Source organism: Lactuca virosa, chromosome 9 (genome assembly GCF_052849685.1).
Source record: "Lactuca virosa cultivar CGN04683 chromosome 9, Lactuca_virosa_CGN04683_v6, whole genome shotgun sequence".
NCBI classification, from domain to species: domain Eukaryota; kingdom Viridiplantae; phylum Streptophyta; class Magnoliopsida; order Asterales; family Asteraceae; genus Lactuca; species Lactuca virosa.
The window spans coordinates 17308876-17336019 of NC_136434.1; the positions used below are offsets into that span (position 1 = coordinate 17308876).

Genomic DNA, 27144 nt, shown 5'->3' on the forward strand with positions numbered 1-27144 from the left:
TTTCACAAAACAATTAATTATCTTAAAATTTGACAAACGTCATGTTTTTTTTCCTTTTTTTTCCAACTTGAAAATAAAGCATTTGCATCAATATAACAGAAAACAACCCATGACTCTGATACCACTGTTGGGTTTTGAGCATTCTAACACTCTTATGGTGTACATGCAACCCTATAAACCTTGGATCTCTGTTTTCTCTATTATACATGCAAATATTAACTATTCCAAGGTTTCATGCTAACTAGCATATTATGAAGCACCTATACTACAAAGTTCTAGTTAGATGACATACCTTTTGATGTAGTTTGATGTCTTCAAGCTTTAAGAGCTTAGCCCCAATAGTGTGGAAGCCTCAAATGGAATCACAAATCACCAAAACACCTTGGAAGAACTTGAGAGAATATGTATGCACACTAAAATCGGCCCACTCTTATTTTCACACACTTGTGCCAATTTTGTGAGCCAAGGACCCCTTTATATATTATGGAGGATTAGGGTTACATCCATGTAAACCCTAATACCCATGACCTTTCATTTACATAGGATCCATGGGTTAAAAGCTCCATGGACCATCCATGAAAGCTTAGCCCAACCTAAATGAACTTGGCCCATTCCATATATATATATAAGAGTCCATATTTAATTAGTTCTTTTTGATCACTTAATTAATTCTAAATTAATTCTTGATCAATACTAATTAAATAATATGATTCCATATTAATATATTAGAACTTATAATATATTAATATAAATCATAAATATACTATTCTCAAAAGACTATCCATATAAATTGTGCCGGTGAAGTGCAACCCAAATGGACCATGCCGGGTCAGGTCAAGTACATACCAAATATAGTTATGGACTTAGACATTAATCCAACAGCATGTTGTTCCACTGGAGAATTTTCCAATTCTCCCCCACTTAGTGCATCGACTACTAACCACCGTTCCCAAAACCGGCATGGCTCAATCGCCCTTACTCCATATATTCCCTCTTATCCATGAACTGACTCCCTCGAGAGTAAGTAACCTTCACCGTATAACCCTTCCGCCATCGCACACCTGAACTCCAAGGAAGTTCGAATCTCAACTGAACACTCCTCGCAACGCAGTCGCTATTCCAAGCAACGAGATCATATACCTTATCTTTCGACCAAGAATCCTCCTGAACACTAACTACCACTCCTAACTACTAAGATCCTCAATCATACTATGAAACATGTAGAACAAGGCAGAGAGATTTACCATACTACACAATCAACAAGATAACAAGATATCACAATGGAAACATACCCGCAGCTGCATCTGGCTCTGCCCTGACCTCCTCTGTTGTAAGCTGAAATGCGCGTCCCTGAGCCCTCGGAGGCTCCGCTCCACCCTGAACCCTGCCAGTAATCCTCAAAGTGGCCGGTGCTGGAGCCTGCACCGATCCTGCAGCAAACTGTGGGCAGTTGGCCCTCAAGTGTCCAACCTGATGGCAATGATAACAAATCCTCATATCCTGCACCGGGCTGACTGACGGCAATCCCTCGCATAATGCCCCTCTCTTCCGCACTTGCGGCACGCACCACCGGACCTACAAACTCCGATATGACCCTTCCCACACTTTTCGCAAGTGTGGCTGCTCTGACTCCCAATCCTGGAGTCAACGGTTTTGAACCGTTTCGGCGTCGGCTGCGACTGCACTGGGGCCTGCCTCTGCTCTCGCAACTGCAACTCAATCTCCAACTCACGCCGCCTGGCGGCCTCCTGCAACTCTAACAAGGTATCACACCTCTGTGTGGACACAAACTGCCGAATATCCCTCTTGAGCATACTCAGATATCGGGACATCTGAGCCTGCTCTGAAGCAAACTTCGGGCAAAACATCGCCCTCTCAGTAAACATCCTGGTGATCTCCGTCACCAACTCTGAATCCTGCTTCAGCTCCAGGAACTCCTGAGCCAACCTCTCTCTCTCAACCTGTGGAACATAATGGGTACTGAATATTTCCCGGAACTGATCCCACGTAACCGCAGCCCGCTGCGCGTCAGAATAAGATCCCGTAGTCAACCTCCACCAATCCTTCGCTCCGAGCCTCAAAAGGTTCAGAGCACACCTCACCCTCTGATTAGCAGGGCATGAACACGTGAAGAAACATCCCTCCACGTCTGACAACCACCTCATAGCAACGATCGGATCCTGAACTCCATCGAAAGTAGGGGGCTTCGTATTATCGAAGTCCCGATACTGAAAACCTCGACCGGTTCCTCCCCCTGCCACTGCTACAGCCGCTGTAGCTGCCGCGGCAGCCGCCTCCGCAAGAGCTGCATAGCGCTCATCAAAGTACTCGACCATGGCGGTCTTGATCGACCCTAACATCTCCGGCAACTCGGCCCGGAACATAGCAGCAACCTCATCATGCAGGATCTCACGAATCCTGGCATCCAACTCGTCCGTGCTCATCTGACCAATGACCTCGGGTGGTACTGACCCATCCTGACCACCCTCTCCCGATCCTGATCCCGAACCGGATCCTGCCCCGAAACCTCTCGTAATCGCCATACTGCAATACACTAACGAGACCCTTAGACACATCACATATTCACCCGGGGAACTATCTCATAACCGATACCCTAGAGAGTTGTGACTTCCTTGATACGCGTATGGGTCCTGTGCTTTTAGTAGTACGGGCCCATACTACCTTCCACACCTACCCATATTTGTCTCAAGTATCACCACAACACTCTAACCATATATACACACACCCGCTCAATCCTCACTCCTAGAGGAAAAGCTGCATATCTCAAATAAGGAAAACCCTAGGCTAATAGGCATCACATAATCAGGCAATTCTATCATGCAATTCCTGAATGCTGTTCTAACATATCACATAATCAAATAACTTGTATGGTATTTTGGGGTCTACTTACTGGCTCTGGCTGATCGTACCCTCTGCATCCTCTTTTACTTATTTCGAAAACCTTTTGAAAACCGTTTTGAAAATCCCTCCTTGATTTGAGACTGGATTCACACGAATGTTCCTCCAATTCACTCAAACCAAGGCTCTGATACCAACTTGTAACACCCATAAAATTTGAGCCAAATTAAAACATTTTAAATCATTCAAAAACCATTACGTTCATACAACTCGTTTTCAAAATAGTTTAAACATCAAAGTATCCCCCAGAATCATATCATATAAATCATAAAACATGAGGAGCGGTACGATCACGCCTTCGTCTTGCCACGATCTCCTGAAGTACCTGAAACAGTACACTGAAACTGTAAGCCCGAAAGCTTAGTGAGTTACCCCCAAAATACCAACCACACATATCATACTCATAACATATCATAAATAGAATAGCCATGCACATCGGGTCTACTGTGTAACTGGTCCGCCCGCACCTGGCCTTCAGTCCACCTGGTCCACCCTCCGAGTCTAGCCATGTACGTCGAGTCTACAGTGTGATTGGTACGCCCGCACCGGGCCTTCAATCCACCTGGTCCACTATCTGAGTCTACAGTATGACTGGTCCGCCCGCACCGGGCCTTCAGTCGGCCTGGTCCACTCTCCGAGCCTCGGCACGTCTGGTCCGCCCTCTTGGGGCCTTCAGCCTATCCTGACCGCTCGCTGGGCCTTCGGAACATCCGGTCCGCCCTGGGTATGTTGGCCTACAGCACAAAGCAGGACCCGCCTCAACCCAACCCCCGTCAAACAACCATGTGCACATACAACAATTAATCACATAACAATCCTCAACCAGACAAACAGTCTAACATATCACATAGCATATCAACATCCTAACCAGGATTCCGACCTAACCGGTCACTAGCATAACATTACCCTATATCCCGGGTACCGACCTTAACCAGGTCACTAACATAACACCATCCTAAATACCAGGATGCAGATCTAGCAAAACAATAACATAACAACAATACCCGGATTTCCATCCGATAAAGGGCCGGCCTTGGTGCCGTAGACCCTGTCGATATAGTGAGGATAACTCACCTTGCAACTGCCGAAATCCTGCAAATCTCTGACTGCTGACTCACCGGGACTCCCAACTATCACATGATAATCACCAAGTTAGAATCCAACATGACTTTCTAGGCCAAGGGCCCACAACACTTATTAAGTCCATCATCCTCTTATTGGGCCAAGACCCAAAACCAAATCCTCATGCAAAGCCCAATATTGGCCCAATTTACTAAATTGGGCCAACCTCACCAAATGGGCCTAGATCCAAGGTCCATAATAATTATTGGGTCTAAATTACTCCATCCATAATGTTCAGTCACGGCCCAAGCCCCACTAGCCCAATCACTTAAGGCCCAAAATCAAAAACCCAACAGAGGGAGTACGCTGGGCGTACCCCTCTTGGTACGCTGGGCGTACTTCGATTCTCGCGGACTGGGAACGGGACACTAACCCACTATGCTGGGCGTACATCAGCTTACGCGGGGCGTAATCTCGCTGAACTAAAATTCCACATAAGTTCTTAATGGCTTAAGCTCTTAAGCCCAAACTTCAGATCCATCGACCAAACATGCCTAGGATTCATAAAGTCTCAAACTTTATTACTTGGAACGTCCATAAAGCTCTTAACTCAAGGTCTTAATCCATTAAGACCCACCTACATCACACATGAGACAATCAAAGCCTTTGGGACCTCATTTTTCTCACTCAAGACCTCTCCTAAGGTCTGAAAGGACAACTAATCTCAACCAACTCGCATCATGCATCACTTTGGGGTTTTTGGGACAAGAAATGGTGTCAAAACCTCATAACACCTAGATCTACACAAAATAGATGTCAAGCAAGAGACTTTATACCTCAAAAGGGCTCCAGAATATGATGCCTTCCCAGATCTACGAGCTCCAGCCACCCAACTCCTTCCTTGACAACTTCTTCTTTCTTCTCCTAGGCTCTCCTTTGCCAAACCAAGCTCCCCAAGGTCAAATATCCACAATCATGGAAGAAAACGGCTACTTAGGGTTTTCGAGAGTAAGAGAGCAGATATGGAGGCTAGGGTTGGAACCATAATGTTCCTTATATAGTGGCTGGCCTTGAAATTAGGGTTTCTGGACACTGGACGTACGCTGGGCGTACATCCTGTACGTTGGGCGTACGCCCCCAACACCCGCGTTCATTTAACCGCTCTACGCTGGGCGTAACCTAGCTTACGCTGGGCGTACCCAGCCAATTACACACATACACTCCATGCATGCCTAGGACCCCTTTGCCAAATATTTCCTTTAGGGACCATTATTGACACTATCTTCAAAGTGTCATAACTCCTTTATTCTAAGCCCGTTTCCGACGAACTTTATATCCACGAAAAGGTGGCGAGAAGCCCTACGCTTCTAGCAACACACCCCGACCCGAAACCTTCTCGAATAAAACCCATTGCCCATAAAAGACCGAAACGACCTTACTCTTGATCTCGGGGATCCATGAATAATTACTCTTAGAACGGGGTGTTACACTTAATTGGTCTTTTAAGTCATTTTCCCACGAAACCAAATAGAGGCTTCTTCCTGATGAGTGTTCGCATATGTTTCTGTAGATAAGTGTATAGGCGGATAATGAACTTGGATTAATGGCTGCATGTGTGAGGTTCGATATGATGTATTGTTTTCATTGCCGGTGGTTTAAGAAAATAAATGTAATAGTCTATGTTTCTCTCTGTATAATGCATGGGATTTGTGGGATGAAGAGAAGAAGTATTTGGTCATGTGGAATGGTCAAAACGATGTGAAGAGGACATGGTTAAGCAGCAACTCGTTTTTGGCATGGTGAGTTTATATCTATGTATATGCATGGTCTGGATCATATTTAATCGGAAAGTTGTAGAGAGTGTTATCAAATGGCTAAAAGTCAAGCAAAAGTCTAAGCAAAAAAATGATACGAGGCTTTACGCAACCAACTAATGGTCAAATGAGGTAACAATTTCATTTTATTTGTAGAGGGGTTTAATAAAGATACATTATTTTTATACAATACATATATGTAAGCAATATACCTATTGTGAAAAAAAAAACGTAAAGTCATTATTCAATAAAACAGAATAGCTAGATAAGTTATTTGTATACATATACATGTATACATGTATTTGAAAAATTAGGTACAAATAAAACTGGTAATTACTACCACATGACGTTTTAATTAAATAAAAATAATATTAGGCCATATATTTATTTTGATATATATTTGGTCTTATAGGATTATTTAAAACACACTAAGAAGTGTAGAATCGAGACTATTCTATACACGAAAATATTATGAGGATTTTGTGTTGATTTGTCATTCAGCGTCAATGTGAGTTCATAGTTTTAACTCATTAAGGTTGCATAAATGAAACGTGCAATCCGTAGATGGTGATTTGATTCACTTTAAGATGACCATGTCATTATTTGTTTTTGATGATGATATGATATTTGTGATTCTAATATATGCTTTGTGCTAATGCCATGTTATGACCTAATTGCTATGTTGCTTACACTTTGATAAACTTGACATGCTAGTTTAAGTTGGTTGAAAGAATGATTCATGTATGTGATTTGATGTGTTGGTTACGAATATAATGCATGTTTTAATGCACATTTATATGGTATAAATTGCATGTTTTGTTTAATGTATAATTGATATTGCGGGGTTATGTGTAGAGGGTTTGGTTAGTTTATGATCTTTGCCTAAAACCTTATCCGGGTCATTGAGGATGCCTACTAGGTTGAAAGAGTACCTATACGAAGAGCTATAGCCACAGAGGTTGTTAGTTGTCGGTCTTTCTAGATGAATGTGTGACACATGGTTTACGGACACTTCGGTGTTCGTGAGCTGGAGTGATGTTGGTCCCTCGTTCGCGGCCAGCGCAAACATCACGTGGGAATCGAGAGGTGTTGCAGTAGAATTGGCACCGTTTGTACCGATTCCTGAACGACACCGCAGGGTACTTGTACTTTGCAAAGTCAGAGTAGAAAAAGTGGAGTCACGAGGGTGGTTTTTCGGGTGGAAGTCATGAGTCACTTAGAACATTTGGCTGGCCGTGCACACAAGTAGTGAATGGGGTGTTTCTCTTGGGTTAGGTAGCACTAAGGGACACTATTCTATCAATCGGTTGGATAGATACAATAAGAGGTTGAATAAATAACAAAAGGTTGGTTGCATATTAAAAGGTTGAATATATAACAAAAGATTGGTTGTATATTAAAAGGTTGAATATATAACAAAAGGTGGGTTAATAATAAAAGGTTGAATAAATAAGTAAAGGTTGCTTATATATGAAATGCGATTATTTATTTGCTATGCGGTTGCTTAAATGGCATTCAGTTGATCATATATGTTATGTGGTAGAATTGCGGTTGAACATATATGAATGTATGCGGTTGAATATGTGACTGAATAATTACGATATGAGGTTGTTTTCTAAGTAGTATTTGTCTATCATTTCTATGCTTCATTGTAAAGTGTATAATTGACCCATTTGGGATTTGTTTGTTTTATGTGCAACTTTTATGAACTCATTCAGCAGGGGCTGACACTTGTATTTGTTCTCTTTTGTGTCTTATGATTGGTGCAGACAACTTAGGAGTTTGGCCTTGGTGAGAGGGGTTGCTTATGGGTAGTTGATTTATATTATTGATACCACTCTTGGACACGTTTCAGATTATTTACTTTAAAGTATTTTTGCTTACACTATATTTTAAATGGTTTGGAATTATGTTTGAATTTTTGAAGTAACGTTGTGGTTTGAAAATGTTTTGAATTAAAAACTAAGTCTTCCGCTAACGTATTATGTTAAAGATTGTTTAAAAAGAAAAACAAATTATGGTAAAAATCACGACGTTACATATTTATGCCCTCCTTAAGGATCACCCAAACTCCTCCAAGTCACTCTTCCCAACTAATATGCTCTCAAACTATAAGGCATCTTACGCACCAACCATCTCATAGGGACTCCCTAAGGCTCCCTTCCTCACCCCTCTGCTATCAGCTGCAGAAGGAACTTCTACAGGTACTATATATCTACTGCATGAATACAGTTACATGTTACTAGCACCAGATAATTCTTCGAATGATAGGTCCCACCCTACAACGGTTGGAATTAAAAAGAGCTGCACACTAGAGTTAAACGTATCCTTTTATAATTATCCAATCGCAGTAATATGTAAACCAATGCATTCGTCCACTAGTTAGTTGGTACCAATAGAAATTCCTAAAGCACAAAGCACACAACATTCAAGCACCAGGCAATTCAACTCAAAACATATCCTATACATGTCACCCTAACAAGTAATTGATCTGATACTAGCATGCAAATCTAAAAGCTCATACAGATAGGAACATAAAGGCATCTCTCCTAGCATTCTTTCATGAAATCATGAGCAGATCCTTAGCCCCTAATCTAGCATGCAATTCTCATATCATAGCATAAAACATATAACTTGTATGGATATTTTGGGAAAACTTACTTGAGCTCAGCCGATTGCACGTATCACACCCCTAGTCTTTTATAAAAATCCTTGGATATAAATGTTTCTTTTTGTGAAAAACCTACCAAAACCTCGATTTGAGTCCAGACACACCCGAGAGTATGCCCGAATCCATCAAACCAAGACTCTAATACCAACTTGTAACATCCCACAAAATACAGATAAAATTTTGTTTTTAAATTCATTCAGTTCATAAGAAACTGATATCAAAATATTCAAAAGAGTCATATTCTAACATGTTATCAGAGTATAAATCCCAAAATAACTAAGTGCGGAAAAACATAGAGTGATGCGGTGCGATCAGGTCGGACCCTTCCCCTTCGAACTGAAAGTACTTGAAACATAAATTAAAAGTTGTAAGCACAAAACTTAGTGAGTTCCCCCCAAATTACCACATACTAAACAAACATACTGCCACGCATATCTGGGTGTCAACCTACCCCCTTTGGTCTATTTCAACCGGATACCGCCAAGCATATATGGGTGCTTGCCTACTCCGTCGGTCTATCTCAACCGGATCCTATCAAGCATATATGGGTGCTTGCAATCGTCTCGGTCTATTTCAACCGGATACTAGGTCTATTTCACCCATACTACTACCACATAATATCATAACAGAAATCACAGTCAACGATAAATACAGGCATAACTGACAATTATCATAAAGACAATCATCACACTATAACATAAACTAGTGGGGCCGGCCTTGGTGCCTTCGACCCACGACTACTACGAAGGAAGACTCACCTCAGACTGTGGGTATCAAATAGCACTCAGCTGATGACTCGTAAACTCCTCTCCCTATCGCACAAACATAAAACCCTAATTAGAAATTAGGTCACATTCTATCCTGAAGACCCAAAACCCTATTTCTTGACTTAAGGCAAAAAAAAGGCTCCTTCGCCTTATTAGGACTCCTTTCCTCCAAGGCCAAAATCCACAAAACCCAAAAAGGCATCCAAGCCCACTATAGGCCCTTTAAGGCCCAATATGGCCCAAGAACCCCAAACATGGCCTTAAGCCCAAAAATGACTTGCTACAACTAGGTAGGCCCGAGGCCCAACTTACTCAAGTCCAAAGCCCAACACCAAACGAGCCTAAAAACCTTTTAGGCCCACTGACTACGTATGACCGACATACTTGGCTTGTACGCCCAACGTACACTGGTGTTGACCAGGGTTCGAGGCGCTGACCCAATATGTGCAACGTACACTGGAGTATGCATGGCGTACTGTGTTGGATTAATGTCTAAGTCCATAACTATATTTGGTATGTACTTGACCCGACCCGACATGGTCCATTTGGGTTGCACTTCACCGGCACAATTTATATGGATAGTCTTTTGAGAATAGTATATTTATGATTTATATTAATATATTATAAGTTCTAATATATTAATATAGAATTATATTATTTAATTAGTATTGATCAAGAATTAATTTAGAATTAGTTAAGTGATCAAAAAGAACTAATTAAATATGGACTCTTATATATATGGAATGGGCCAAGTTCATTTAGGTTGGGCTAAGCTTTCATGGATGGTCCATGGAGCTTTTAACCCATGGATCCTATGTAAATGAAAGGTCATGGGTATTAGGGTTTACATGGATGTAACCCTAATCCTCCATAATATATAAAGGGGTCCTTGGCTCACAAAATTGGCACAAGTGTGTGAAAATAAGAGTGGGCCGATTTTAGTGTGCATACATATTCTCTCAAGTTCTTCCAAGGTGTTTTGGTGATTTGTGATTCCATTTGAGGCTTCCACACTATTGAGGCTAAGCTCTTAAAGCTTGAAGACATCAAGCTACATCAAAAGGTATGTCATCTAACTAGAACTTTGTAGTATAGGTGCTTCATAATATGCTAGTTAGGATGAAACCTTGGAATAGTTAATATTTGCATGTATAATAGAGAAAACAGAGATCCAAGGTTTATAGGGTTGCATGTACACCATAAGAGTGTTAGAATGCTCAAAACCCAACAGTGGTATCAGAGCCATGGGTTGTTTTCTGTTATATTGATGCAAATGCTTTATTTTCAAGTTGGAAAAAAAAGGAAAAAAAAACATGACGTTTGTCAAATTTTAAGATAATTACTTGTTTTGTGAAAAACGAATTATTTGTAAAATTTGAATCATTTGTTATATGAGTTGAATTAGGTCAAATTTAGTAAAAGATAAAATGATATGATTATTTTATTAGTTTTAAAAGTTTGATCTAAATGTTTTAAAGAGTTACATATTTTGTCATAAAATTTTGGAGCTCAAAAGCTTTTTTTTGAAGTTGTGATCTTAAGGGTTTTTGAAACTTCCATAAGTTATGGATATGAAAGTTTTTTTTTAAAAAAAAAAAATTTGATTCAAAGTTTTTATGGAGTTACAAAATTTGGTGTTAATGTTTTAAAGAATTCCATAACTTGTTCTTAAGTTATGGAACATGGAAAGTTTCATCATAAAACACCATTAATTCCATAAGTTATGGAATCCAAAGGTTTTCAAGAATTACAAAACTTGCCCTCAAGTTTTGGAATTTGAGAAAAGTTTTTTATGAAAAAAAGAATTGAATTCTAAAACTCTTGGGTTCATAACTTAAACAATTAATTAAATGGTTTTAATTTTGAGTTTAATAATTGGAATTATGATGTTTTGTTGAATAGTTCAAATTAACTCTTATGAACTTTATTAATAGTTAATTAAAGCGTTTAATTAAAAGAGTATTATTAATCCATAAATATATGGTTTGAGTTTAATTAAATTAAAAGTCTAGTTTAATTAATAGATTAAACCACCAAGTATTTTAAATGTCTAAAATACACCCTTATACTATTATAATATTAAAAGTTTAATATATTATATGTATAAGAGCAAGTCGTCTTACCATTAGTAGGCCTCATTTACGAAGCCGATCTATAAGGGGGGGTATAAGGTTACTGTCTATAAAATGACAGTTTAATGGGTGTCCACTCTCACTCACCGCTTCCTTGACCGGTGGAGGGTCGTTAGCCGAACAGGTAGGACAAGGACTATAATTCTCCCTTCATTATAAGTATAATGATAAATACTAAGTAACTAAACACTTATAAATTCCCAATCTTAGTTACTTAGGGAAATGTGAATAAGGTGCTAATCCATGAAATTACACTTTGCACTTTGTTTAAGCTGTTAGTGGAGAGTGTGTGGTTAACCGGCACACTAACCTGGACTTAACAAGGTAGGCAAAGGGTAACTTAATGTTTATCATAGTATCGTTGGAGCGTGTGTGGTTAACCGACACATCGATTGAGGGGTAAATATTAAGGGTACCAAGTATATTTGCATGGTTACTTCACACCTTGTTTTGTGATCCTCGGCATCCCAGTCACAAAACCTGAAGGGCACACTTGAGATTGAAACATGCCATTGAAAAGTTCAATGAATCTCAAAAGAATCTAGGAGCTTCAAAACCAATTAAAACCTAATAATACATTTCGTTTATCTTGGTGGAAATTGGTGAATCGTCATTCACCTACCTTCAAATATTTTATAGCTTGGATTACGGCATCCCTCTTCCAAGTTATAAAATAGTTTGTTGGGTCCTAGCCTTAATATATCATATTGGGTGTTATATTAAGGACTTAAATCAACTTTACGTGAATTTCTCCCATTGTTGATGTCTGGTTTAGACAACAATGATCTTCCCAAACCAAGCTTTCCTAATGAATATGACTTCCCGAGTTTGGCTCATGGAAGTCATACTTCTCTTCCTCCACCTCCTCCAATTATTCTCCCTAACCCACAAGTTCAAGGTCACTCAAGCCCTAATGGCAAGCAAGGTCTATGTGTGATCACATCTTAGAGATGAAGTCACATATTGACAAGCCGGGAGAGTTGGGTTTCAAAGTCTTGAGAAAGTTGGATGTTCAATCACTTTCTAAGTCACATAGTGAGTTCCTTTGGGACTACTATGAAACAGACTATGACATGAACCTTAATGATCATATCTATTTGCTTGGTGCTGCTGAATCAGCAATGATTTGGAACGATAGTAAAGCAAATTTGATTAGAAGATCAACTTCCCAAAAACTTTATCGACAGTGACAATGGTGACACTGGAAATCCAGAAAAAGCATTCTCTTCACAATGGAAAGGGATTGGCCATAGTCAACCCGGTTGACCAAATGGTAAAGAGAAAGGCTAAGTCGGAGATAGTCCCATTACCAAAGGGTCCATATGTTTATTTTGCCAAAGGAAGGGGCGTTGATTGCAAAGCTGCCAAATTTACCTAGGGATGTTAAAGTCAATAAGTTTGACTCTACATCAGGTAGAGCCCATTATCTAACTCTGTTAAGTTCTATTATGAGATCCTCATTACATGATGTGACTGGGTCACATGTTGATGTTTTAAGAATCAAAGAATAGAGAGAAATCTTAAAGGAAGTATATGTTGATTCTGATCGCGAAGGTGGATTTCGATCGCATCAGAATTTTGAGCAGTTGCTTAAGAAGTTATGATATATTGCTAAGGAATAGATAACAACAATTTTCCATGTGGATTGTAAGGATAAGTTTTTCCGCAAAGTTTTAAAATAAAAGAAAATTGTTTAATTTTGTTTATTTGAAGTATCCTTACAATGGCATTTGTGGAAAATTGTTGCTTATATGATTCCACTGACAGCAATATTGGAAAATGGATTTGATTCTTTCATTTGTGGTAGTGTCTAAATTTACCAAATCAGGAAAGTTCCTCATCACCCAAGTTTCAATTGGACCGAAACTTGGAATCATGCAAGTTGAATAGTATGATGAATGAGAACTTTCAAGCATTGGAAAATCAAGACTAATTACTTGTTCACATGGATGTGTGAGTCAAGTGAAGGACTAAAGGGATCGAGTACACATTCTTGTGTACTGGTCATGTCCACCACAAAGCTCGTTAAGACTATTTGATTTACTAAAGTTTAGTGGATATGGTTATACTTACAAGTTTAAGTATAATTCTGAAACATTGGAAAAGTCTCAATGTATGGCAAAACGAATGGGAAGAATCAAATTAGGCAGAAAGATAAAAGTTTCTCAAATCTGAAAAGATGGGAGAGTAATTTAGTATCATGTTTGTGATCATCTTAATGATTTAGAAATCATATCACAATTAGTCTTCTAAAGGTCATCTTAGTGCATTCTTATGACTAAGAAGAGGAGTCATGAATTGTTGAAATGGTTAGATCAGGAAGATGAGTCATACTTCGTTCCAAAACAATTCTTAGAGTCATACTCCAAGATTGTAACTTGAGTGATATATCTTAAAGAAAGGTTTAAAACACTTGTCAAATGTAAGAGTAAAAGTGTCCTACTCTTGTACATTTGAAATTGGTAAGTTGTGATGTTTTGGATAAAACAAAGACCAACTAAGGCCAATTGTGTGAAGTGTTTGTCTTGATAAAGAATCCGCACTATCTCTTGAATATTTGGCAAGATAGTCTTATATGTCAAGAGGATAGTGGGAGTCTTAAAGATCCTAAAAAGAATTTCAAGAACTAATCAAGAATAAAACCTGAGGTTCTTCACTAGCACACGACTTGAGGTTTATAACCTATCGTGTTGACATATTCTGTGCCCATTCCAGTTAAAGTTGGATTTGCATAGGAGTTCTGAAAGTTCTCAATTGGTTGCATAACAACTTGGAAGCAATGGCAGGCCCTGTACTGCCAGGTGGCAAGAAGTTAAGATTGCATAAGTTCAGTCCATATGAGTTTGGATTTGTCATTATCCTTGTCTTGTGACTATGGTTTTGACGATTCACATGGATAAGAACACATACACCATAAAATCTAAGGGTCATAAGGTTTCTCTCCGATTCATGAAAATGATGGTGAGGAAACACTTCCACCAAGTAGATTTGAAGCAGATGGCAAAAGGTCTAAACAATTGAGACTATGATTACGACATCCCTTTTCATAGTTCTGAAATTGTTTAGACACACATGCATGCTATCTAAGGAAAGGTGTATGATTTTGATAAAGTTTTATCAAAGCATCTCGTATCAGAAATCTGAACTTTGGTAAGAAAGTCAATAAAATATTGATTTCTAGAAGTCCAGCTGATTTCTGAGTACATGTCAAAGCTAGTGGGAGCATAAGTGTTATGCTAATAATCATCATGTTAGTGGGAGCATGATAATTATTGTTAGTGTTGCAAGTTAGCAATGTTAATTATAGAAAACAAAAGTTTCAATTCGTGAGGTTGCAGGGATTGAAAAAGTTGTTTTGCTATAATTAAGGGAGAGGATATACTTCATTTCAGTTCTAAAGGCTTAGATTGAGACCTTAATCATCTTTAGTCAAGAATATATATATGAATTTCATGTTGGATTGGTTCAACTTAAGGAAATTCTATATATTGCGTTCTCAAAATTCGATTATGATTACGACATCCCTCTTCATAGTCAAATTTTGAAAACATGGCAAATAAAAATATTGTAGCAAAAGACTGGTCTAGAATCATGTCTTTATGTGAGACATCATGAATCGTGTACCATTTGCTTTGGGTACAGGATCGATTGCATGTGCTATAATATTTGTCATTTCTAAATTTTTCCAAATGCCCAGAGGCGTTAAGAAGGGAAAAGGTCTAGAATTGGATATGACTAAAATGATTAAGCAATTGTCGAGGACAATCTGAGGTTTACCAAAGATTGGTTGCTCAGGGACAGTTGGAAGTATAGTGCTAATTTTGGAAGGACCATATTGACATATTCTGAAAAGAGGCATCTCTTATTCAGAAGTGATAGTCAAAATGAGAATATAGAGTTGTCTCCATAGGTGGAAGTTATCTGTGTAAGATTAGAAAACTTAATGCAAGAAGCATGTCCAAAGCAATGTACTTTGAATATGAGACTTAGTTTCCATGGAGTTGATCTCCATTGGAATACCTTATAATGACTGTTGACAAGTATTTGTGACTTTGTACATATTCATTACAGGAGGGTCAGTGCATATAAGTTTAAAATCTAAACATATTTCGATAAATGATAGGAATTTGAAATTCTCACATTTTTCGATAAGGATTTGGGAGTGTGAAATTAGAATCGTTGAAATTATATTCAATTGGATTATTTCACAAAGTAAGGATCATAGACAAACATAGAGTGCATACTTGGTGTATGGCAAAGCTATTGTTTAAGAAAAACATAGTGTACATGCTTGGAGCATGGGACAACTAGTGTTTTTAATTCAAGTATAAAGTTGATAAAACCGAAACAATGAATAATGAGTAATCAGTATGGTGATAAATAAAAGTGTTTATTTATATTCATAGGGTTTGATACCATATTTGATTCATTTATTCTTGTGTTTCACTTTGCACGTTTTGACTTCCAGAATAACTAAGTCGCTCTTCCTGAATGATTAAGTTATTCAAACCATCCACAGTCGATCATATGTTGGAAGTAGATATGAATCAAGACTGTCATGGGTTGGTTTGTAGAGGTCCAAGTTGGTGGACAAAGTGGTGCTACAACACTCATGAGTGCTCATAAGTTCTGAGTATTGGATTCAACCCGCGCTCATTTGAATCACTTCATGGATTTTATCACGAGTGATCATGAGACGATAATATCTTATATTCTTCAAACCTAGAGATATGAGTTGTTACTATAAGTTGGTTATACATTGATTGCACGAAAACGCATTTGGTAACTCGATGTTATAAAACGTGCCTTTGTGTATGATTCAACAAGTAGTAGAACAAGCCATATGAGTCGAAGTTTATCCATTCCTTTTACCTTCGGGATAAAAGCGATATCTGTGGGCCCCTCGATGATTTAGCGATGACACATGTGAGTGCTTGGCCAAGCCATGACTGATTTGATTTGTTCAATCAGTCAGTCATCATAAATCGAAAATTGGGAAACAACAAATGGACAGAGAGAATGATTATAATCCATGTCTCAGTCCATATGATATCTAGAATGGAGGAATATATGATCCCTTATCTAATGGACAAGTCATTGACAAGGTCAGAGTTCGACAACGGCTTTAAGAGCTACGGTTGCCAGTTAGGTTTTGAAGTCATACTCAATAATAGTTTTAGACTTATCCAAGTGGGAGACTGTTGGATTAATGTCTAAGTCCATAACTATATTTGGTATGTACTTGACCCGACCCGGCATGGTCCATTTGGGTTGCACTTCACCGGCACAATTTATATGGATAGTCTTTTGAGAATAGTATATTTATGATTTATATTAATATATTATAAGTTCTAATATATTAATATGGAATCATATTATTTAATTAGTATTGATCAAGAATTAATTTAGAATTAATTAAGTGATCAAAAAAAACTAATTAAATATGGACTCTTATATATATATGGAATGGGCCAAGTTCATTTAGGTTGGGCTAAGCTTTCATGGATGGTCCATGGAGCTTTTAACCCATGGATCCTATGTAAATGAAAGGTCATGGGTATTAGGGTTTACATGGATGTAACCCTAATCCTCCATAATATATAAAGGGGTCCTTGGCTCACAAAATTGGCACAAGTGTGTGAAAATAAGAGTGTGCCGATTTTAGTGTGCATACATATTCTCTCAAGTTCTTCCAAGGTGTTTTGGTGATTTGTGATTCCATTTGAGGCTTCCACACTATTGGGGCTAAGCTCTTAAAGCTTGAAGACATCAAGCTACATCAAAAGTTATGTCATCTAACTAGAACTTTGTAGTATAGGTGCTTCATAATATGCTAGTTAGGATGAAACCTTGGAATAGTTAATATTTGCATGTATAATAGAGAAAACATAGATCCAAGGTTTATAGGGTTGCATGTACACCATAGGAGTGTTAGAATGCTCAAAACCCAACATATTGGTCTGCCAACCCAAACTCACTTCCATGTCTTAATCATTTAAGACCTAACATTCAAAACTTAGATGTAGACCCCTAAAAACGTCCCAAGCCATAAAGTTGCAAACTTTATGCTTTTGCATGCAAGGATGGGGTTCAAAACATGAATAAAGTCCATAAGCACACTTGGATGGTTCCTAACTCTTGCATGGTTGAGGCTTAACCATCAAGGTCCGATTTTTATGACTCAAAACACCTTCAAGAGCTTAAAAGGATAGCTCATATGGTCTGAAGTTGCTCAACTCCAAGATTCCAAACTATGGGACCAAAAGATACCATTTTCTACCCTAAACCTAGATCTAAGCATGCAATGATCAATGTTTAAAATTTATACCTTCAATGGGTCAGAAATGCTGCCAAACTTTTGGATCTGCAAGCTCTTCCCACGTCCTTGCTTCTTCCTAAGCTTCCTTCTTCTTCAAAGACTCTAAAGAACACCAAAAACTCTTAGGAAAGCTCACAAATGCACTCAGGGTGGCTTAGGGTTCAAGATTTGCACTTCAAGGGAAATGGAGGTTGAAAAAGTAAGGGACTTGGGGGACTTGGGGACTTAAGGTCCTTAAATAGGATGCAAACCCTAAAAATTAGGGTTTGTCTCAGACTCACGTACGCCATACATACTCCACGTACGCCCCGCGTACGTAGTTAAGTCCCGCAACCAGATTATGGCTAGTACGCTAAGCGTACCCAATAAGTACGCCCCGCATAATAACCTAGGGACCAATTTGAAGGAAAATTTGCATAAGGGCTAAAAGAAAAGCTTACCAAAACCTGAATGTTACATAGTGACAAGGTGACCTTTTAGAAACCTGAAACTACAAAACTACCCCGAACATCATTAGAAAATCCTAATGACTAGGTGACCATGTGAAACTAAAACCATACAAATGATAACGACTGTTCTTCAAAAGGACGACAATGACTTGCATTTTTAGAAAAGGTTTTATATATGTTTTACAATTATAGTTTATAAAAACATGGTTTCATGAATATTGCATGCATCCAACAATTCATGTACCCTTTTGTAAAATTCATATCACTTGTTATGAGGTTCTTTAGGAGCCAAATAAAACTTCATTTTATTTGCTATTAGCCGCGATCAATTATAAACTAAAATCCGATATTTTAAAGTTTAGTCGTAGATTGGTTTTAAGAACCAATAATAGTCTTAATAAAACTTTATTTTATATCTAAGACTTGGAGTTTTGGATGAGTTATAAAATCACTAATTTAAATCTTCTTTTAGCAGTAAAAAACTTATGACTTCATGAATTTATAGAATAAACTCATTTTATTTTATAAACTCGATTTTATGCATGTTATGATAAAAGTAATATTTTGATAAACCAAAACTTGGGTGATGATACTTATGTTTTAAATCTCATTTGGCATGCATAAAACATAATATCAGCATGTTGCATTATGTTTAAAACACCAATATCATATATTAAGTTTGGACGCAAAAAAAAATCACTAGTTTTATTATTTGTCGTTATAACGCTATAAACCGATTTTAAGTCTTTTTAATAAAACTCTTATTTATTATAAAGACATGGAGTTTTTATATAATATTTAAACATCTTTTAAACCATTTCAAATATTTAAAGTTGGGTATTTATAAGTTTTACAATAAAAATATTTTCAACGGAAATCGATTTTTAACTGGTAACCGGTGGAAACGTTTTTATAAATATCTATTTATAAACATCTTCTGTTATCTTTTAAATATTTTTTACTCAAACTCCAAGTGATATTATCTTATGTTAAAATGTTGTTTGACATGTAAAACTCATTTTCATATACAAAACATAACATACAATAACATAAAAATAAATATCACATGCATGCATTATAATATGTATAAACCAAACCATGTCTAGTAATAATTTTTGTGAGTCATCACAAGAATTATTAAGTATTTCCCTAAAGGACTTAAGGGACACTTCAGAAGGTCTTCAAACTCCCTTGCCAAGTCAACTTTTGCTTGCAAAAAGACTTCAAATCTTCATGTTGTGAAAATTGCAACACTTAAACCATCAAAACTATAATTAAGCACAAAGCCAAAAGTAGAAGATTATGGTTGGGATTATGGTCTTAAATGGTTAAGTCATCTTCAAGGAGTTCATGTATTCATCTTGTTACATTTAAAAAGAAATACAACTAGTCTAACTAATTTATTACAACAAATCAACAATTGAAAATTTACATATTTATCTATTACATCTTATGAATAAATAAATATCAACCAAACACAACACAAAGATCCAAATGGCATGTTTATACACAACAACATATCAAATATTATAACAAACAACTCTTTGTTTTTTCTAAGGCAACTTTATATAACCAAAATGCATGAAAAATGGTTATATATAAAAATAAACAATTTTAACCAAAAAGTTACCAAAGTAAACAAATATGGTTTTTTCTTAACCAAAAGAAATCCATGTTTGTTTTCCAAAAAACAAAGATTATAAAACATAAAAATAATTCTAACATATAAAAGATGGGTTTGATACCACTGATGGATTTTGATACAAAATATAAGTTTGTTTTTCATAAAAACAATCAACGGAAGACTTTAAAAAGTACTAGCATTCACTAACTTTTAAAAGCATGGGGAGCATGGGAGGGAGGTTGACAAGTAACCTGCTATGCTTGAAAGCATTTTTGGCCAAAGACAAAAGAAAGAGACAAAACTTGTCTCCTAACTTCATCATGCTACAAAAGAATTAGTTTAAATTTTATAAACTCAAAGTTTATAAAATATAAACTTTGTCTTTAGGTAAAAGACAAAAAAGATTCAACTAGTCCAAAAAGTTGTGCATGACTTATTAATTCATATCATATAAAATAATAACTAGTTATACTCTCTTATAATTATTATTTTCACAAAACAATAGTTATTCCCTAATTTAAAATTACAAGAATTGATATTATTTATTAATAATCATATTAATAATAAATATACAAAATGTGTCAACTTGATAAATGTGTGACACTATAGGATCATATATTATTAGCAATGTCACTACATAATGATTCTTGGACATATAGATTCAACAATTATGCCCGAAAAAATTAGATCTATAAAAAAAATAACATCTTCGACTAAACTCGTGTCTTAAATCTAACAAATATAGTTAGAAATCATTGAATGTAGATCCAATTTTCACAAATATAGACCTATATAACGAATAGATTTCAAATGTTAATATTGGTTGGCAACATCAAAGAAGAAAATGATCACCTGGATGAAGCTTTCAGAGTTAGTCCCACTCTTTTTCTCTCTCTAAATCTAAATAAAGAAAGAACTCTTCGGGGATGCTGTCTTACTCTATTATAGGCGTTGGTCATCCTCTTTCTCTATTTAAATCGGAACAAACTGCCATAAATTTGACCAGAAGTAAAGAGCAACAGAGTAAGGCGATAGTTGTAGAACAAATGCCCTTTCTTGATACATAATCATAAATTATTCAGTAAATTATATATTGAAGCTGTAAACCCCATTATGTAGGGAGACCTGAATCTTGATAATGACCCGATTGAAACTTCCCAATAAATCATGCTTATGCACTCTACAGGCTAGTACCAGAACCGAATCCTTGCTCCAAAAATAAAGAAAAAAATAGCCATGTTTGTTTGTGTGTGTCGGTACTGCAGAGACAAAGAAACAAAGGGAATACATGAAATTGATTCAATGTGGCATTTTGTCAAACATTTGGCATGCATTGATGAAAACGATGATAATACCAAGATGCAATTCGATCTTATACATTAAAAATTAAAACCAAAAAGGGATGGAAGACATGATACCGATTCAATGATTTCTCACTAAACCATGAACTATTACTTACCACACAACTTAAGACGAAATAAAGGAAGAAATCGAAACTATTGCATAAAATCTAACCTTGACGATTGATTGAACATTGATCGAAGGAGAATTATGGCATAGTAATCGACTAAAAGAAACTAAAACCTTCGATTGATGAAGACCAATTGCAGACATGCTTTATATGGGACTCTTATATTTCGTCTTCTCCACATGCGTTGATTGAATGTTCTCCCACCATTATACAATCAAAAGTTCCTCTTTACTCTGGTTCATTTTCATCTAGATCAAAACCATCTCTTAAACCCTAAAGACCACATACTAATGAGATTGTGAAATTGAATATGTTACACCAACACTACCACATTCAGAGAAAGAGATGAAGAAATTGAGTTGTGAAAACAAAACAAAATATCTTCATCGTGGTGGTGGCTGATGGGTCTAGGTTACGTAGAAGAAAAAATGTAGGTTAAATGAGTACTCAATCACTACATATTTTATGGGATTATATCCCTGATTTATGGAATTTGGGGGCTAATTTATCGCTTGGAAACTCTTAATTTTTTCTAACGCCAGAGCGAGAATAAAGACGGATGGGGTATTAAGATGCAGAAAGGGCATTTCGGAAATTCACATAGAAACTTTGAGCGGGAATATTCGATGGGGAGGGGCTAAACAACTGCCACGTGACAATTGGGTACTCATTTATTAGGATAAAAGATACGTAATGCCATTAAACGTGCATTTGGTGTTCTTAAAAAAGATTTGCAAGATATACAAAATTATCCGTTGAGTCGTCAAATGTTGATTCCGCATGTATGTTGTGCATTGCATAATTACATACAAATGGAAGATAGGGCAGACACTTTATTTACCAGATACGGTGATGAAAATCTTCAAAACCATGAAGAAAGTTTGCAAGTGATTGAAGAGGGTTTTCCTTTGGATATGATGAGTCATGATGAGAAGCTCAGCTTAGAGATTCGATTGTTGATATGTTGTTAGAAAAGTATACACAGCTACGTCAAAAAAGACACTTGCTATCTTGATACTTTCACTAAAAATTATGTTAATATTCTTATATTAAAATTAGGAGTTGGAGTAGAGTCATATGTATTATCCTGTAAATTTATCATACATTCAAGCTTATAAACTCACTAGAGTATGATCTTTCTACCAATGTGGGATTCAATCCCATACCCATTTCACTTGCTATAATTTATTCTCAAATACCTAACTTTTAATATCGATATCTCATTCACATATACTTCATTTTAGACATACGGTATATTGTTTTGAAGATCTCATGGAGTAGAACATACACCAACTAGAGTTAATTATATATACAACGTATGTATATATTTATATATGTCCAAAATTAATAAAAATATAAATATTTATACTAAAATTTCCATGATAACTTATTTCTAACATTATCATTTTCCTTGCAATCAAAATGTTAAAAAGAAAAAAAAAATAGTAATAGATTAATATCTGTAAATGAGAGTGCATATAAATCCAGTTGGCAAGATAAGAGCCTAGTGAGACTGACAGTTAACCCCTTAAACTCCATGGGCCTCCCTTATTCTTTTTCAAATTAAATTTGTCCATACTCAAATACCCAATTCCTTTTTTTATTATTTTCTTTCCAACTGCATTTATTTCACACAATAAAATAAAACAATAATAAATGAAGATTACAAATATAAACTTCGATCTTACGGTTCAAGATTCTTCGATATCTCCTTGTTTCCAGCTTTAAAAGAATTCTTTCTATACCGGTATACGTTTCTTTAGACCTTCAATTCAATTCATCAACTAAAGCAAAGAAATCTAGTTTCAGTATTTGAATGTAGTTTCTCGATAAAGAAAAAAGAAAAGCGAAGAAAAGCTCCAAACTTTATTTGATTCTGTTGTGTTGATCAAAAGCCTTTTGAATATAGTTCTGATTGAAACTGAAGATGGGTTCTGATTTTCATGTGCCATGTTTCCTCAATTTCAGTTGCCATAAAGGAAGGTAATTCTGTTCTTTATAAATATAATTTTCAGTTTTCTGAATCAACACCGGGTGTTCTTGTAACTTTAATGTTTTATCAACCATATATTCAGAAATCTGTTTAGGGTTTTGCGGGTTTTTTTTATTAGGGTTTTCAGGGATTGAATTGGGCAGATTTTGTTATCTTCTTGTCCGGAAATTGGGAATTTCCAATTGGGTATTTGATTGTTTCAAGATCTTTCGAATAACAAGTCAACTTTAATACTTTTCTGATAATTGATGTTGTTAAATTGCTTATGATTTCACGAAATTATACTTACAAAACACCGAATTTCTTATCTGATTGGAGGGTTATTGATCATTGGTTTTGTGTGGTTAAAGATTTCTCGAGGGTGGAAAGAGAGTATGAGGAATAGGAATCCGATTCCGACTAGAGAGCGAAACCAGAATAGACCAAACCTGAGGTTCAGAAAAGTCGTGCAGTGCCTGTGCTCGTGTAAACGATCAAATAGCCCAAATGAGATGATCCCTTCATCAGAATCGACTGGGACGAAGGACTACTCAATTAGTCTTTATTCTTCTCAAACTGCAGGGGAGAACGATAAGAAACCGGATACAGTTAGTATTGAAGAAGCAGAATTATCGCTTCGCGAAAGTGGTTCTCTGAATTATGAGGTCCGTTTTCCAATATTTTCCATCAACGCATTAATTAAAAAAGAAAGAAAGAAATACTCATAAGTCATATATTTTTATGCAGGAAGCAAGAGCATTGTTAGGAAGATACGAGTATCAGAAAGGAAACATTGAAGCGGCTCTTCATGTCTTTGAAGGGATAGATATCGCCACCATTACTCCAAAGATTAAAATTAGTCTAGCTATAAGAGCGCAGCCTCGTAAAAAACGTTCTCATAATTACGCAACTCCACCATTATCACCACACGCTCTCAGTCTACTTCTAGAAGCAATTCTCTTAAAGTCAAAATCGTTGCAGATTCTCGGTCGATATAAAGGTATTGATTTAGTTCTTCATATTTTTCACGGGATACAGTGAAAAACTTCGTGATTCGTGTCGAATCTTAAATCTTACGTCTCCCTTTTTTTTTGTTTTTTTTTTCAGAAGCTGCTCGATCATGCAAAGTTATACTCGACATTGTTGAATCATCATTACCGGAAGGGTTGCCGGAGAACTTTGGTGCGGACTGTAAATTGCAGGAGATTCTGAATTCCGCAGTGGAATTGCTCCCGGAGTTGTGGCAACTTTCCGATTCACCCCAGGAAGCAATCTCATCATTCCGGCAAGCATTACTCCATCACTGGAACCTTGATGATGAAACAAAAGCAAAAATCGAATTGGATTTTGCTATTTTTCTTCTCTATAGTGGTGGCAAAGAGGCGGCTCCACCAAATCTCCGGTCACAGATGGACGGCTCGTTTATACCTAGAAGTAACATGGAAGAAGCAATTCTACTTTTGATGATTTTACTAAAAAAAATTAATTTAAAGAAAATCAAATGGGACCCATCGGTGTTGGATCATCTTTCTTACGCGTTATCTGTTTCCGGTGGACTCGCGGCTCTCGGAAAGCAATTGGAATCGTTGATTCCGGCTGTTGTTGACCGGAAAGAAAGGTATTTCCTTTTATCCCTTTGTTACTACGGGCAAGGCGATGGTTTATCCGCTTTGAATTTACTAAAAAACATATACAAAAACGAGGATCCGAATTGTGTCCCGGCTTTACTACTCGCATCAAAAATTTGCGGGGAGAATCCTGATTCCGATTCCGATTCCATGGAAGAAGGCGTGCGTCTCGCGAAAAGAATCATTCATTTGGAAAACAATTGCGAAGAGATGGTTGGTGTCGCGTATTCTTTATTGGGTGTTTCACTTTCCGGTTATTCGAAATCCGCTTTGACTGATTCCGAAAGAGTTGAGCGACAATCGGAGGCGATGAAGGCTTTGGAAACTGCTGGAAGGTTGACCGGAATGAACGATTCCAGAGTTGTTTATGAGCTCAGTTTACAAAATGCTGAGCAGAGGAAACTGGATGTGGCTCTTGGACATGCGAAACATTTGATTAAACTGGAAGGCGGGTCGGGCCTTAAAAGTTGGTTGCTATTGGCCCGAATATTCTCGGGCCAGAAACGGTTTTTGGAAGGGGAAACTATTATTAATGCCGCTTTGGATCAAACTGGGAAATGGGATCAAGGAGATCTGTTGAGGATGAAAGCCAAGCTTCAAATTGCACAGGGTCAAGTAAAGAATGCTATTGAGACTTATACACAGCTTCTTGCTGTTCTTCAAGTCCAGAATAAAAGTTTTGCAACACAAATGACGAATCTCAAGGTAATTTCTAACTAATTTTGTTACTTTTCTTGATATTTTGGTCATTAGGCTTATTACTAAAATAGGTAGGGAAGTCGTTTCTTGAGATGCAAAATAATGTTGACTTGTCGTTTTGATGTTTGACTTTTTAATAGGTGGCTGGAAAACGTCATAAAGATTTGGAATTAGAAACATGGCATGATTTGGCCATGTTGTACATAAGTCTATCTCAATGGCGTGACGTGGAGGCATGTCTTTTAAAATCTGAGGCTATCAGTTACTACTCGTCGTCCCGATGGTATATCACCGGTACGCAAACGTTCCCGTGATTAAAGTCAAGGGTAGTTTAGTAATTTCACACTTACCCCCAAAATGAAACTCATGTTTCTATGTTGTTATAGGTTTGTTATATGAAGCCAAGGGTCTCGAGAAAGAAGCTCTAAAAGCCTACGAAAATGCCTTGGATATCGACCCGAGTCATGTGCAAAGTCTTGTTTCCATGGCTATGGTTCTCAAGCGGCTTGGTGGTGGGTCCCGGTCAGGGTCAGGGTCTGGACCGGTGGTGAGAAGCTTGTTGACGGAAGCATTGCGGGTGGACCGGATGAACTCTTGGGGTTGGTATAATCTGGGCCAGTTTTATAAAGAAGAGGGTCCCATGTTTATAAAGGAAGCTGTGGAGTGTTTTGAGGCTGCGACTGTGCTCAAGGAGACTGAACCGATTGAGCCGTTTAGATGAGTGGAATATAATTGTGGATTTAAGTACATAAAATGGGGGGTTTTACCTTTTAGATAAGTAAATGAAATTGTTGCATAAATATTACACAAAACAACAAAATGAGAGATCTCATTGCCGTTTTGGCTTTTTAAAGAGTCGTTTTTATGGTTATTGGTCAGATTGGTTTGCCTAAATAAATACTACTAAAATGACCATGTTACTTGTTACATATACCTAACTATATATTGCGTAACGTGTGTCGTTAAACAACATACTGCAGTATATTAGAACATTAAGGGATAACATTTTGTGAAAATTTAAAACTCGAAAAAAATACAGAAAATTAAAAAATTCAAATTAGTTAAATAACACGGATTTCTAGAAAATAACATCAGGTTGTTTACAAAACGAGTAAAATGACAGAAATATATCGCACCATGTTACAATTCGTGAGTGAATACAAAGTTAACATATAAGGAATATAAAAATAAGATTTCAAAAAAAAACCATAGATTACTTTATCACAAAGTTTTTTCATACACCATAAACAACCAACAATGATAATGTATTTAGCAACTTATTTATCTTCTTTCCATGTATTTCTCCTTACCATGTATATCTCTTTGTAATCTCTATTTATTTGAAATGAATGCAACCTAAGCGGCACTTCAGTGAAAACTATCATGGTATCAGAGCCGACTAACCATAAAATCTGATCCTCTTCGTCGATGCTACAACCTCAACCCAACCTCTCCGTCGGAGTCTATGGCCAACAATGATAACATTCAGACAGAGCCTCCTTTTCACTTTTTTAATTTACACAGCCTCCAACATTCTTCACAAAGTCAAAATGCTTGACGACACTAAAGTAACTTACTCATCTTAGGTAAAACTTGTCCGATCCATACTTACAGCGA

At 36.9% G+C, this 27144-nt stretch overlaps 1 protein-coding gene across 1 annotated transcript; it reads left to right on the forward strand.

Annotated features, from left to right (window-relative positions):
• The first annotated feature begins 22912 nt into the window (after positions 1-22912).
• Positions 22913-26405, forward strand: LOC145136893 (protein NPGR2-like). The gene is made up of 6 exons (XM_079071000.1): positions 22913-23211; positions 23572-23865; positions 23948-24200; positions 24308-25533; positions 25668-25821; positions 25914-26405. The coding sequence occupies exons 2-6, from the start codon at positions 23596-23598 to the stop codon at positions 26246-26248; spliced, it is 2238 nt and encodes a 745-aa protein (XP_078927126.1). The 5' UTR covers positions 22913-23211; positions 23572-23595; the 3' UTR covers positions 26249-26405.
• Positions 26406-27144: the final 739 nt, after the last annotated feature.

What these genes read in the sequence shown, in the direction of transcription:
- LOC145136893 (XM_079071000.1), top strand. Translation starts at nt 23,596, where the DNA reads ATGAGGAATAGGAATCCGATTCCGACTAGAGAGCGAAACCAGAATAGA. An exon ending in CACAAATGACGAATCTCAAG is followed by an intron (nt 25,534 to 25,667) that starts GTAATTTCTAAC and finishes ACTTTTTAATAG; the next exon opens with GTGGCTGGAAAACGTCATAA. An exon ending in GTCCCGATGGTATATCACCG is followed by an intron (nt 25,822 to 25,913) that starts GTACGCAAACGT and finishes ATGTTGTTATAG; the next exon opens with GTTTGTTATATGAAGCCAAG.